This window comes from Merops nubicus, unplaced genomic scaffold (assembly GCF_000691845.1).
Source record: "Merops nubicus isolate BGI_N331 unplaced genomic scaffold, ASM69184v1 scaffold46905, whole genome shotgun sequence".
Taxonomy (NCBI): domain Eukaryota; kingdom Metazoa; phylum Chordata; class Aves; order Coraciiformes; family Meropidae; genus Merops; species Merops nubicus.
This window is the reverse complement of record NW_008612492.1, coordinates 279-12072: the sequence shown is the minus strand read 5'-3', so window position 1 is coordinate 12072 and position 11794 is coordinate 279. Positions and strand designations below refer to the sequence as shown.

At 45.4% G+C, this 11794-nt stretch overlaps 1 protein-coding gene across 1 annotated transcript in view; it reads right to left on the bottom strand.

Annotated features, from left to right (window-relative positions):
- Positions 1–3224: 3224 nt before the first annotated feature.
- Positions 3225–11794, bottom strand: part of LOC103774162 (nucleolar and coiled-body phosphoprotein 1-like) — a gene marked incomplete at its 5' end in the record, with an annotated part of 8808 nt that continues 238 nt past the window's right edge. Inside the window, 11 exons of the mRNA XM_008941549.1 lie at positions 3225–3383; positions 3664–3740; positions 4143–4259; positions 4958–5503; positions 5699–5845; positions 6537–6626; positions 7054–7194; positions 8049–8199; positions 8885–8988; positions 9513–9654; positions 10438–10547. Coding sequence (XP_008939797.1) covers positions 3225–3383; positions 3664–3740; positions 4143–4259; positions 4958–5503; positions 5699–5845; positions 6537–6626; positions 7054–7194; positions 8049–8199; positions 8885–8988; positions 9513–9654; positions 10438–10547 — 1784 coding nt within the window. The remainder of the gene's footprint in view (positions 3384–3663; positions 3741–4142; positions 4260–4957; positions 5504–5698; positions 5846–6536; positions 6627–7053; positions 7195–8048; positions 8200–8884; positions 8989–9512; positions 9655–10437; positions 10548–11794) is intronic.

Below are 11794 nucleotides of genomic sequence, written 5' to 3'. Positions count from 1 at the left end.
TCCGCCGCTCCAGCGGGCGGGGAGGCAGCGCCCGCTCCGTCCCCTGCCAGGCCGGCGCGCCGAAAGGGCATCGAAGCATCTCTCCGGAGCGGTGCCGGCCCCTGCTCAGACGCTCACAGGGCCGGGATCCCCACTCGGGGCTCTGCGACAGGAGACGGAAAAGGGGCTGCCCATGCAGCGGCCAGGACAGCAGCGTGGAAAGGATGGCACACAGGGGTATGGGGACACTAGGGACAGCGCTCCAGGGCACCCGGACAGGTACAGCACGTGCTGGAGGGGCATGTCCTGCTAGTCCCTTCCTTGCATTAACCACAGCAGAAACTAGGACCAAGTGCTCCACGAGGCCCTGCCTTTACACCAGGACAGCAGCAGAGATGTAGGTTAAGCCTGTCCAGCAGCTGCAGAAGCTTGTGAAGGGAACATTTTCCCCCCAGGAGCATCAAACCCATGGAATAGCACATAGCTTTGAAGGTCTCACAAAGCATTTCCTTCCCACAGCACTTGTTGCACTTGTCACATGCTCATCCTCGGTAAGGCTTATGACATCCTTTGCATCTGCTGCTGAAACATCAGTGTCACACCACCTCCTACAACCTCGCATTTGAGGTGGAAGGCTGTGGCAGATAGCATTGGCTACAGAGCAACCGACAGCCCTGTGTGCAGGGCAATTCATCCCAACTTTATCATAGAGGTGCATTCTAGGGCTAGAAACATGCATTACAGCAAACAAGACCCCCCACAGGCCCTACCTATTACCAAGTTTCTTTTCCCTGCACACCTGGTCACAGAGGAGGAAGAGATCTAAGGGGACACAGAAATGACTTCTAACCAGGTATATGCAGAGTTTTTCAGTTACACCTGTTGTTTCTTACACCCATAGGCTGCTGCTACTTACATGGCATTGCCCGCTGCCATACGGCTGCTTTGGTAGCACTATTTGAGAAGAGCTAACCAGATACTCTAGTGGGAAGGGACTTGAGCAGCCTCAGTTTGTTTTGGTATAAGCATATATTCTTCCAGTGTTTTATCCACATTTCTTGCAGTCACCTGCCAGACAGGGGCACAGGGCACCTTTCACTTCTGAAGGACTGTTACATGCACGAGCATATGACTAAGGAGACAAGAAGTCGTTGTAGAAAGATGGAAAGAGATGGTGCAATATTCCCTGTTGATACCAGTGATAGCCAGCACTGATACCCTCCCTTTTCCCACCTGCTCTTCTTTAACTACCAGATGCACTCAAATTACAAAGGCAGAAATCTTTATTCTCTGATACATGAAAATTCTCACACTTAAAATAACCCCAAAAGTGTTTTAAAAGTTTGAGACTTCCAAATGTTAAGTTCCTGATAAACAGGAGGGCAAATGACAAGTCACAAGCAAAATGATGTTCAAATCCCCCGGCAGAAAACACTCCCTTCCCACCTCCCTTTGGCCTCCAACGTTTAATCCCTTGTAGTAGCCTAGTCTCCTGGGCCACTCCACAGTGTAGGCTAGAATCCAGGCACCTGAGTGATTGTGCAAGCCAGAGGGAAGTCCTGAAAAATGCTCACTGAACAAGTTGCAGCTCACGTACATGGGGGTGGCTCATCAAGTCTCATCCAAGCCTCAATTAGGTGACATTGCCTTGCACACAAACGTAGCTTACTGTAACAACAGGCCTCTTATCACAGTCACCCTTTAGGGAGGGAATGGAAACATTGAAATCAGGCCCTGCATAGCCTCTCTGTGGCTGGCAGTTTGATAAGCTGGGCTGAGCAGCTCCCACAGCCCCCTACCCCATTTCCCAAACGTGCACTACTGCTGTCCAATTCATGCTGGCTACAGGCTCAGCAGGCTGCTCCACAAACTAAAACTAACTTAATCAATCTAAGCAGGGAAAAAAGTAGTTGGAAGGAATAATTTTCTACCAGATATCAGTTGCACCAGAGGTAAGGAGGCAACCACACAACTGCACAGAAAGCAAGCCCTCCTCCCAACAGCAGTAAGCCAGTACACTGTCTCAGTTGCTCATGAAATAAATCCATTTAGGCTGCAAGTTACTGAACTTGTTTGAGGCTCCCCATACTGAACATGTTTCAAGTGTTAGCTACAATTGCCTTACAGCACCAGACTTTATTTGCCTTAGTACTATGGGGAAACTGGCATTTTACTTCTTGAGGGGGATTTAACAGATGAAGAACAGCTCAAAGAGCATGGGATCCAACCCAGAAAAGAAATTTAAGGCATTAATGATACATTCACCTTGACTCCTAACAAGCTGCACAGTATATTTTGCTGGGAGTAAGCATAAGCTGCCACATTTTATGTTCAGAGAGAACAAGGAGTAATGCCACACTGCAGTCAGAGCCTCTGGAACAAAAACACAGCACAAAGCAGAGCTGGATAGAAAAGAGGGCTTTATCTCCTGTGCTTCCTCATAAAATAACCACCAATCCAAATGTCACACAACTTCCATGCAGTCAAGTTTCTGCACATCTCCACTAGCAAGCTATATTCCCAATACAAGTGTTAAAGTGCCACAACAGCACTGGAGACCTTGGTCTTTCTGACAACAGCCCCCAACTTGCAGCTGTAACCACCTTGACTACCAGGGTGTATTTAGACTCTTGCTTCTCCAAGAGCTCTGGTTAGTGGCCTCAACAGGAGTGGAAGAGGAAGGCAGGGATTTACTGCAAGGTGAAACTATAAGACAAAGAAACAGGAGAAAGGAACCCTGTCACAACGCAACTCTCAATTTGAAATGTCAGGTGGGGGTGGGGATTACAGCCTAGAGGGTTCAAATCTGTAGTTGCTCTTACAGTAACTAGCCAAAGGCAAGTTACAGTACTTGCCATTTCACAAGTATCCAAGTTAAATTGGCTGAAAAAAGAAGTGGGACGTTAAGATGTAGAAGAAAAAGAAATCATTCTTCTATTAGATTGGCAGGGATCTGAAACTGGAAGAAAAAAAAAAATCACTGCCAGCCTTTTAAAATAGTCTTGGAAGTCACCCTAGTGGTGCTAATAGCACCAACTCAAGGGTGATTTCAAATTACAGGCCTAAACCAGAATTAGAAATAAAAGGGGGAAACATCCAACCATTCTCCCACATCCCCATGGTGGAGCTGCCGGCCCCACAATGGGAGGTAGCATTCCAGGCAGGCTTGACATCCATAATGTCCACATGCCCATCCAAGCCACTCTGGTGAGCAGATGGGTTTATAAATCCTGAAAGAAACATTCTCAGTCACTTTCAAACTTGACAGAATTGACTTGGGTGGATATAGTGCCCCCACGGTAGCTGCCTCGCTTTTTCTTTGTCTTCTCACGGCGGAAAGATTTGCCTTTAGTGAACTTCAGGATATTGTTAGCCTTCTCACCCCAGTCCCCAGCTGCTCCTTTCTGTGAGGGATGAAAGGGGAAGAGGAAAAAGAAATTCAGGTCAGTACTCAAGAGAGTAAAGGCAATACTTTGCACTTCATCCTACCCAGCAAACACCCTGCGGTGGAGCCGACAGCACTCTCCCATGCACTGCCTGCCAGCGCTCACACGCTTCCCAACAGCACCTCCTGGTGGGAAAAGCTCCCCCCAGAAAGGCTGCCTACAACCACATCAAGGCTGCTCTGTGGACACGAATTTGCAGAGGCCCAATGTTACCCTTCTGGGCACTACCTTGCCCTACCTTTGCTTCAAATGAGTTGTCAGCAACACGGGCATCCAGCTCGATCTCTTCTTCCCTTACACGTCGGAATGGAGAGGCTGGCTATTGAAGAGAAAGAAAACAAGATACAGTAAACTCAGGCACAGACAGGATATTCCCTGATTGACAACCTCCTTCCCTCCCTTCACTGCAAATATGGAGAGCCTCATGCCACCTCAATCTTTAGGTGTTTCTCAGGTTCATAATTCTTTTCATTCGTTGGATCAGGCAGCTCAGGGATGCTCCTAAACAAGCATATCCAACCAGCCTTTGGCATAACACTAATATTATGCACATATGTGCCCTCCCCTGGGGTCCCTCCAGACAAGGTTCAAGTGCTTGAGTAAGGAGCAAAATCACAAATAACCCAGTGGGCCTAATCTCTCCCAAAACCCCAAACAAGCCTACTTTTTCAGGAGACAGGGGTACATCTCCTGCCAGTCACCGCAGTCCACCCTCACTCACCTGTTTCACCTTTGGAAATGTGTGTGGGGTTTTAGCTTTGATCTTTGCCTTTTTACTGTGTGGTGTCGCTGGCTCCTGAACATCTTCCCTCTTGTGTTTCTTCTTGGTCGTGCCTGTTAAATGCACAGAAGTAAAATTTCAAAGGGAGTAACTGCAGTGCTGGGAAAGGTAAAGGCATTTCTCCTCCAGCATGCAAACCAAGTGTTAACACAAATGTGAGAATCAGTCCCTGCATTACCTCACCCAGAAAACAGACTGCTGTAACTGACACTAACAGCCATCCTGGGTCATCAAGGATTTGCCATTCTATCCTAATAGGTAATTCTGTGGAACAACATAAACTGTGTACTGTGTATTAATGAGTTAGAGCCCTTGAGAAAAAATCTGCTAATTAAAACTTGCCAGTTCCTGGAGTCACACAGCGTGCACTTGCAAGCACCACTACTGCATTTTAAGGTTTTTTTTTCCTTCTTGAAGGGATGAAGACTCAGATTGTGCCTTGGGGCACCACTGAGTGTCCCACCCAACACAGTCCTCCAGCAGTGTGCCTTGCTGTCACTAACAACCTTGTGTGTGCACAGATGGTGACAACTGTACAGAAACATACTTCATGCTACCACAAATTCCATGGCCAGTGGATATGCCACACAGAAAAAATGATCACACCAAATTCAAAACTATCCTCTCAGTACTGCACCAGATGGCTAAATCTAACCATACATGGAGATCAGACTGCTCAGGAAAGGCTCCTGTTCATGCTTAGCTCAGTAACACTGTCTGACAGACCCCCTTCCCAGACTGTAGGCAGTACCTCCATTGACTTTTCCAGTCTCTTCTTCAGAGCTGCTTTCACTGCTGCTACTGCTGCCATCAGCTGGCTTAGACTTCAGGTTGTTTGCTGCTGGCGTGGCTGCTTTTGCTTTCTCTGTAGATGCAGCGGCCTTAGAACTGTTCTGTACCACCTTCCCCGTCTTTTTGGGCTTCTCATCCTCTTCACTGGAACTATCAGAGGAGCTGCTACTACTAGAAGCAGCTGCTTTCTTCCCCACAGCTGCTTTTGCTGCCCCTGTAGATTTGGTGGTTGGTTTCGCTGCTGGCTTCTTTTCCTCTTCACTGCTTGAGCTATCAGAGTCAGAAGTGCCCGATTTGGGAGCTGGGGTAGGTTTGGCCACTTTGCCAGCTAATTTAGCTGGAGTGCCTTTCTTCTTTTTCTTCTCATCCTCAGAGCTGCTGGAGCTGCTATCTGAATCAGAGCTACTTTGTGCTTTCTTTGTGGCAGCTTGTGGCTTCTTCCCAGCAAGGGTTGGTGCTTTAGTTGTGGGCTTCACAGGAGCCTTCTTGTCAGAGTCATCAGATTCTAGCATGGAAAGGAAAAGAATAATCAAGGCTAAGCCCCCTTCCTTCTATACACAGCACCCTTCACTAGCAGCTTGAAGCACCACCACCAAAGTTATTCCTGCCCAGGCACACCCTTGTACCCTGCCTAGAAACACAGGGGTCTGAGCAAGCACAGCGTGCATGTGGAAATTCTCCTTTTCTCCTACCCCAATACCTGAGCTGTCTGAAGAGGAACTGGAGTCTTTCTTCCCTTGTGCAGGCTTGACAGGTACTTTTGCTGGTTTGGAAGTATTCTTTATCACAGGTGGTTTAGCTGGGAGCTTACTCCCTGCCTTCTTCTTGTCCTCTTCAGAGCTAGAATCTACACAACAAGAAAAAAATATGTTCTTTAAGTAAATAAGCTGCTGGTGCAAGTTACTTCAGTAATAACATGTATGTAACTCATGGGAAAATGAGAAGCAAAATGGGTTGAGGCCCCAGGCTGAGCCACGAGATAACTGGAAATAAGTAGCATTTAATAAACACCCAAATGGCTCCCAAACAGCATTCATCTTTCCAGGTATCTTCTTTGGTGGAAGGATGTGGAAACAGTTTAAGTTCTTCACTAATGCATACACAAAGAAGTAGATATCTGAAGAATAACATAGAAGAGGTACAGAATAAGGGACTGGAGAAAATACAGGTATCACCAAGAACAAACTCAGGCAGAAGAAGCTTCAGGAAAAGAAGCTATGTGGTAAAGATCAAATAACAGGCAAGAAACTAGGAGATAAAACTGACAAAGCAGGGAAAGTGAGGAAGCAACAGCCCAGCATCCCATTTTAGCTTTCTATTTCCTGTATCAGATCTGTTCAGCAGCAGTCTGAGGTGAGGATGGACTGGAGAACCCTGCATACAAATATGCCTTTGTATTGCATGTCACTGTAACCTGGAATGCTAAGCCTGATCTGTTCCCAACATTTCTGAACACTATACATCACTATATACAGAAACTTGGCCAATTAAAACACTAACACCAACAACACCCCCCCCTCCAACAAAAATTGTATTACCTGAGTCACTGTCAGAACTGGACTCAGCCTTCTTAGTAGTCACAGATTTGTTTTTGAGGCCAGGGACTGTTTTGGCTACTACTACTTTGCCTGCAAAAGCAAGTTTACAATTAACAGACCACATCCACATCAAACCTTTGTCCCAAGATCCAAACCTTGGATATTCCAGATGTGAAAAAGCTCTCTTCTCAGTGAACCAGCCATTCAGCCAGCACATCAAAAAGCAAGCAAGGACATAGCCAGCTGCAGCAATGGGCCTGGCTTGTCCCCACTAAACTAGATCCTGATGACTTTTCAAACCAGCATGTGCAAAGCAACCCAACCTGCACACAGTCTGCATCCACAGGTTGTACACGGTGTCGTTTGGGATAACTCTGAATTATGCAGAAGCTTCCAGAGAAGCAAACAGCAACACAGACCAAAGTCAAATGACCTTTTCAGGGAAACCAAGACCCAGCCAAAACACTTTCTGCACCATGTATTAATTAACCTGCAGCCTCTTCTCCTCTCAACATACCTGCTCCTCCTTTTGGGGGCACCTGCTCTGCCTCATCACTACTGTCTGAAGAGTCACTGCTCTCAGCCTTTTTTGGAGGAGCCTTGGCAAGGGCCTTCTTCACCTGTGCAGCTTGAGGAGGTGGTACAGCGCTGTACTGACCTGTGAAGGGAGACACAGCATCCAGATGCCCACATGGTAATGCAAGCAGCACAAGAAATGTTCACTGTACTTAGAAAAAAGCACTTCTGCATTTGGTTGCATTTATTCCTCTTCTGGAGCTACATCAAAGATGCTAGTTTATAACTGGAAAGGTTAAACCCTTCCCACTGCTACCTCCCTGTTTCTACCATGAGTTTAACTCTCCTCTTGGAGTTGTTAATCCAACCATCTCTGCAAGAGTTTTCCCTGCACTTTGAGAAGAATAGGAGCTTGTGCTGCCAAACATTTTCAGAAAAAAAGACAAACAGAGATGTCAATTGTTTATTAATTTACTGGCTTCTGAAATCTTCTGGCTAGAGAATCAGACCAGGTTTCAGTGCTTGATCCTCCACTACAGGTGTACTTCAACTGTATTGAACAGAGGCCCATGTAGCTCCTTGGCTACAGTTCAACTCAGCAGCCCTGGATACTTGTTAAAAAAAAACTAAAAATGTTTAAATTGCTGCAGTTACAGAATAACCAAACCACTGGCAAATGACTTCCAAAATCCTGGCAGACAGAAAACCTGCAAGAATGTGCTTAAAGGCTACCTGAACAGAAGACATGTAGCAAACCAAGCAGAGTCTGTCAGAGTCTCTCTCAGTCCCACACCCTTACTGAGGGAGTAACTGAGTTGTAAGCTCAGCCCCAACAGCACACATGAAACAAGCTGCTGCTTCACAACACCACCACCAGCACCACCTGGAACCTTATATGCATCAAGATTTGACTGTGCCCTGCATGTGCTTCTCCCAGGACAACAGAACTAGCAGAAAGCATCCTCTCACATAACAGCAATGGTATTTAGTACTTACCTGATTTTGGCTTCTGTTTTGCAGGTGGCTTTTCATCATCTGAGCTGTCAGATGAGTCCTCACTACTGGAGCTTTCCTTGGCATGTTTGTTTTGCCCAGGATGTGCTTGACTGGCTGCAGGTTTAGGCAGAGGTGATTTCTTGGGAACAGTCTTATTACAAGACAGAAAGAAACAGACATTAAAAAAGAAGTTACAGAAATCTTGTGGGGATAGATGGACCTTCTTTAACTCTATGTCTCACGTAGGAGAGCAAATTTTGAAGACAGTGGGAGAAAGATTAACAAAGATTCTCAAAGGCAAATTTTAGCAAACACATGAACATCACGACCTTTCTGGCCCCTCTGGTGTTGTTTTCTCTGCTGCATGAATCCCTAATGAGGAGCTCATCTCACTGAGGAGGACATCTGACTGAAAAGGTAGCAACTGCCACTCAATTAAACACAACTGTGGTTATCCATGTTGCACAAAATGTTTTTAAACACTTGCTGGTGGAAAGCTCAAAGCTGCAGAAAGCTAAACACAGCAGAGTCAAGCAAAAGCAAACATCTAATGGAGACTGCAAAATGGCTATGACATAATGGTATTTTCCTGTAAAAGGAAGGAGCAGAGGAAGAGGTTATGGAAGTATTGGGGAAGAAAGGCAGTGCATGGAGAGGTGCTGGAACACATAACCACTCTGTATAAAGGAGGGGGTACAGGAGCCACAAACGCTGTGCTCAGCTCCTGCATAGTCTATACCTTTGTCTATACATTTCACAGTTCCTGCAAGAGAGAGATACACCCATTCTTAAGAGAATTCTACAGTGTTCATGAAGTTTTTTATGGTCTAAATTACCTTCTTTGGTGGAGCCTTTGCCTTGTCTGACTCTTCACTACTGCTGCTACTGCTTGCTCCTTTTCCATTGACCACCTTGGTGGCCGCCTGGGCAGCTTTACTTCCTTTTGAGGTCAAGTTAAAAGAGACATGAAAAAATAAGCTATGATAAATGAAGTGTAATTACAATCAGCATAAAGGACCACAAAGATAAAAGAATCACAGGAAGCCAATTGGGCAGATTAAGGCAGTGCTGCAAAGGTGTTTTATCCTACTGCAAACTTTGACCAAAGGTTTCAGAAACGGTCCATTCTAGCTCATCAGAAGTTCCAGGACTAAAAGCTAAGTAGAGATCTTCCCTGCTCTTTGAGGAGAAGGCACCTGCAAAAGCACAACTTAAGCAGTTAAGGTAGCTGATTACAGCCACTTATGCAAACAATGTGGCATTTGAGACCAGGCTTTTTATGTGCCATCAGTTATACACCTCTTCCATGTGAGAGGCAGACTGGACTGGAGCACAAATAGCAGTGGCAGCATTTTCAGACTGCTATATCAATACATGTGCCTTTGCATGGAGGTACAGCCCCATCACTCCTCCCCTGGCCTTTCTGTGCCTGCACTTTGACTCCTGACACACAGGGAAAGGTACCTGGCTTCGGTGTTGCTGGTTTTGGAGGCTGTTTCTTTGGTGCTTCTTCATCTGAGCTGCTTGAGTCAGAGCTGGAACTCTCTGCTTTCTTCTGAGGCTGGATTTTGGTTCCAGCTGGCTTCACCACAGGTTTTGCACCTTTCTAAATAACAGGAGAAAAAACTCATTAGCCCTTGTAGCTGTGAACTTTTTCACAAAAAAAGAGGCTAAGTGGAACATGTGCAGAGAGTATAAACAGCTGTCTTCCACAGAGGATAACATTCTGACTTGGAAACACCCCTCTGCCCAACAGTTAGGGCCTGAAAATCTCTGGGCATCAATTCTGCTCTGGGAAACCTCCCAGCAGCCCATGGGAGTCTTGCTTTGCATCTCAGTCTCCCATTCTGCCTCCTCAAAATGAAGCAGCTCTGGGGCTGGCACTGTTCTCTTCCTTCTCCACATTACATTAATCTGAAGACTGAAAACACTGACTGGGCAACTCTTTGGTCTCCTCGAGCACACACTGATGTTATTCTTCCTTGCCTTTGCTTCTCAGTCAATACCATGATTTCAGCAAGAAAATATTCTGGTTTTACATATACAGATTTATGCAAAAAAAAAAAATCAGATTATTTTAGCAATTGTAAATAGATCTTTCTCTGCAAAAAAAAAAATCTAAGCCCTTGCAGGCTTAGGATAAAAGCAAGAAGCAGACTTGGATATGAAACAAAGTGGGTGCTAAACATGAAATTAATTTTTCATGGGACCAGTCCAAATGGCATGCCACCTACCACAGAAATGTCTTCTCATGTTGCACCTGCAGGAGTCCAGGCTCTTCACAGCTCAGGAAAAGTGAGCTGGACTCCAGAGGGAATTCTGCTGCTCAAATTTGCTATTATCCATCACTGTCAAACATGTATTAAAAGGGCTGGAAAAAAACTCTGACCTTTGCTGGCTTCTTCTCCTCCTCTGAGTCTGAATCATCACTGGAGTCCTCGCTGCTGCTCTCTGCTTTCTTGGCTGGAGGAACTGCTTTTGCCTTGGGCACAGCTGCTGCTTTAGCTGCAAATAAGGGGCCACACACATTGATGACAAGTTAATTCACAACTTTCAGATACCTAAATCCTGCACTAGAGTGTTTCAGGGCGACCAGAAGGAACCTGAAATAACATTAGCTTGGTCTGCACAACTTCCAGCTTACAAAAACCCACTGAACAAGTGTGAACTCACAAAGAGAATCATTGCAATGCTGTGCTAAGGTTCCAGACACTTTGCTGTCTGAGCCAAAGCTACTCCTTCCTGGTTACTGGTTGCTTTTTAATAATGTGGGTGAAAAGAAACCATTTTGCCTCAAGTTATACTTGCAATCACACCTATGAAAAATCAGATCTAATTCAGTTTTAGGATAGCTCAAGTTGAAGGCAAATTTTCTTTCTCTATTTCTTCCACTCTGTGTCTGCTTCTTCTCTCCCACAAATCTACTGCTAGATACACACAAACCTGCATATGCCTTGATTAAGGCAAGGCAAAAAGAAATCTGGATAAAAAGGGAAAAAAATACAGCTCACCACATACTGAAGTGCAGAGGTGGGACACATTATTTGACAGCACTAGGACACAGGCTTGAAAGGAAGAAAGGTGGCAACCTCATACAAGTAGCAGGTGAATAAGGATGCCTGGCACTTCTTGAGGATACCATGTACAACCCCCCTCCATATCAAGCAGGTCACAGTTCCCACCAATACAAAAGAGCCTTATAAATCCCAGCCATATTTGATCAAACCATGTGTGTTTTAACAAATGTAACAGCATTTGTAAAACCTGAATCAGTTTTCCAACAACAGCAAGATGAGGAACCATTCTTTAAAGCTCTTAGTGAGCTGAGAGTCCCTAGAAAATAGCACAGAAAAAAAAATCATAAGGTAGCTACCTCCTGTGAAGACAATATCAGCCCAATCTACATGCACTCAAACCCCTAGCTTCACTCAATAGTTAAATCAACATACAATTTGAATGTGGCAAAGCAAGCAGGAGTAACCCTGACAAGATATCCTGTCAGTGAGTGTTTGAAAAGCAGAATCTCAACATACACAAGGCAATGAAGGTGCTACTTCAATAGCATCTTCAAAACTCAACACAGCCCAATGCCTTCATCAGTCTCAGCCAAAAGAGACCAAATGAATGGCTAAAACCTTGTAGCAGACACAAATCCTGATGTGCTTATAACTGGATAAAGAGATTCACCTTAGCTAGGGTGAACATGCCTCACGTGTCATGGGCAAAAGACCTGTCAGAAACGTGAT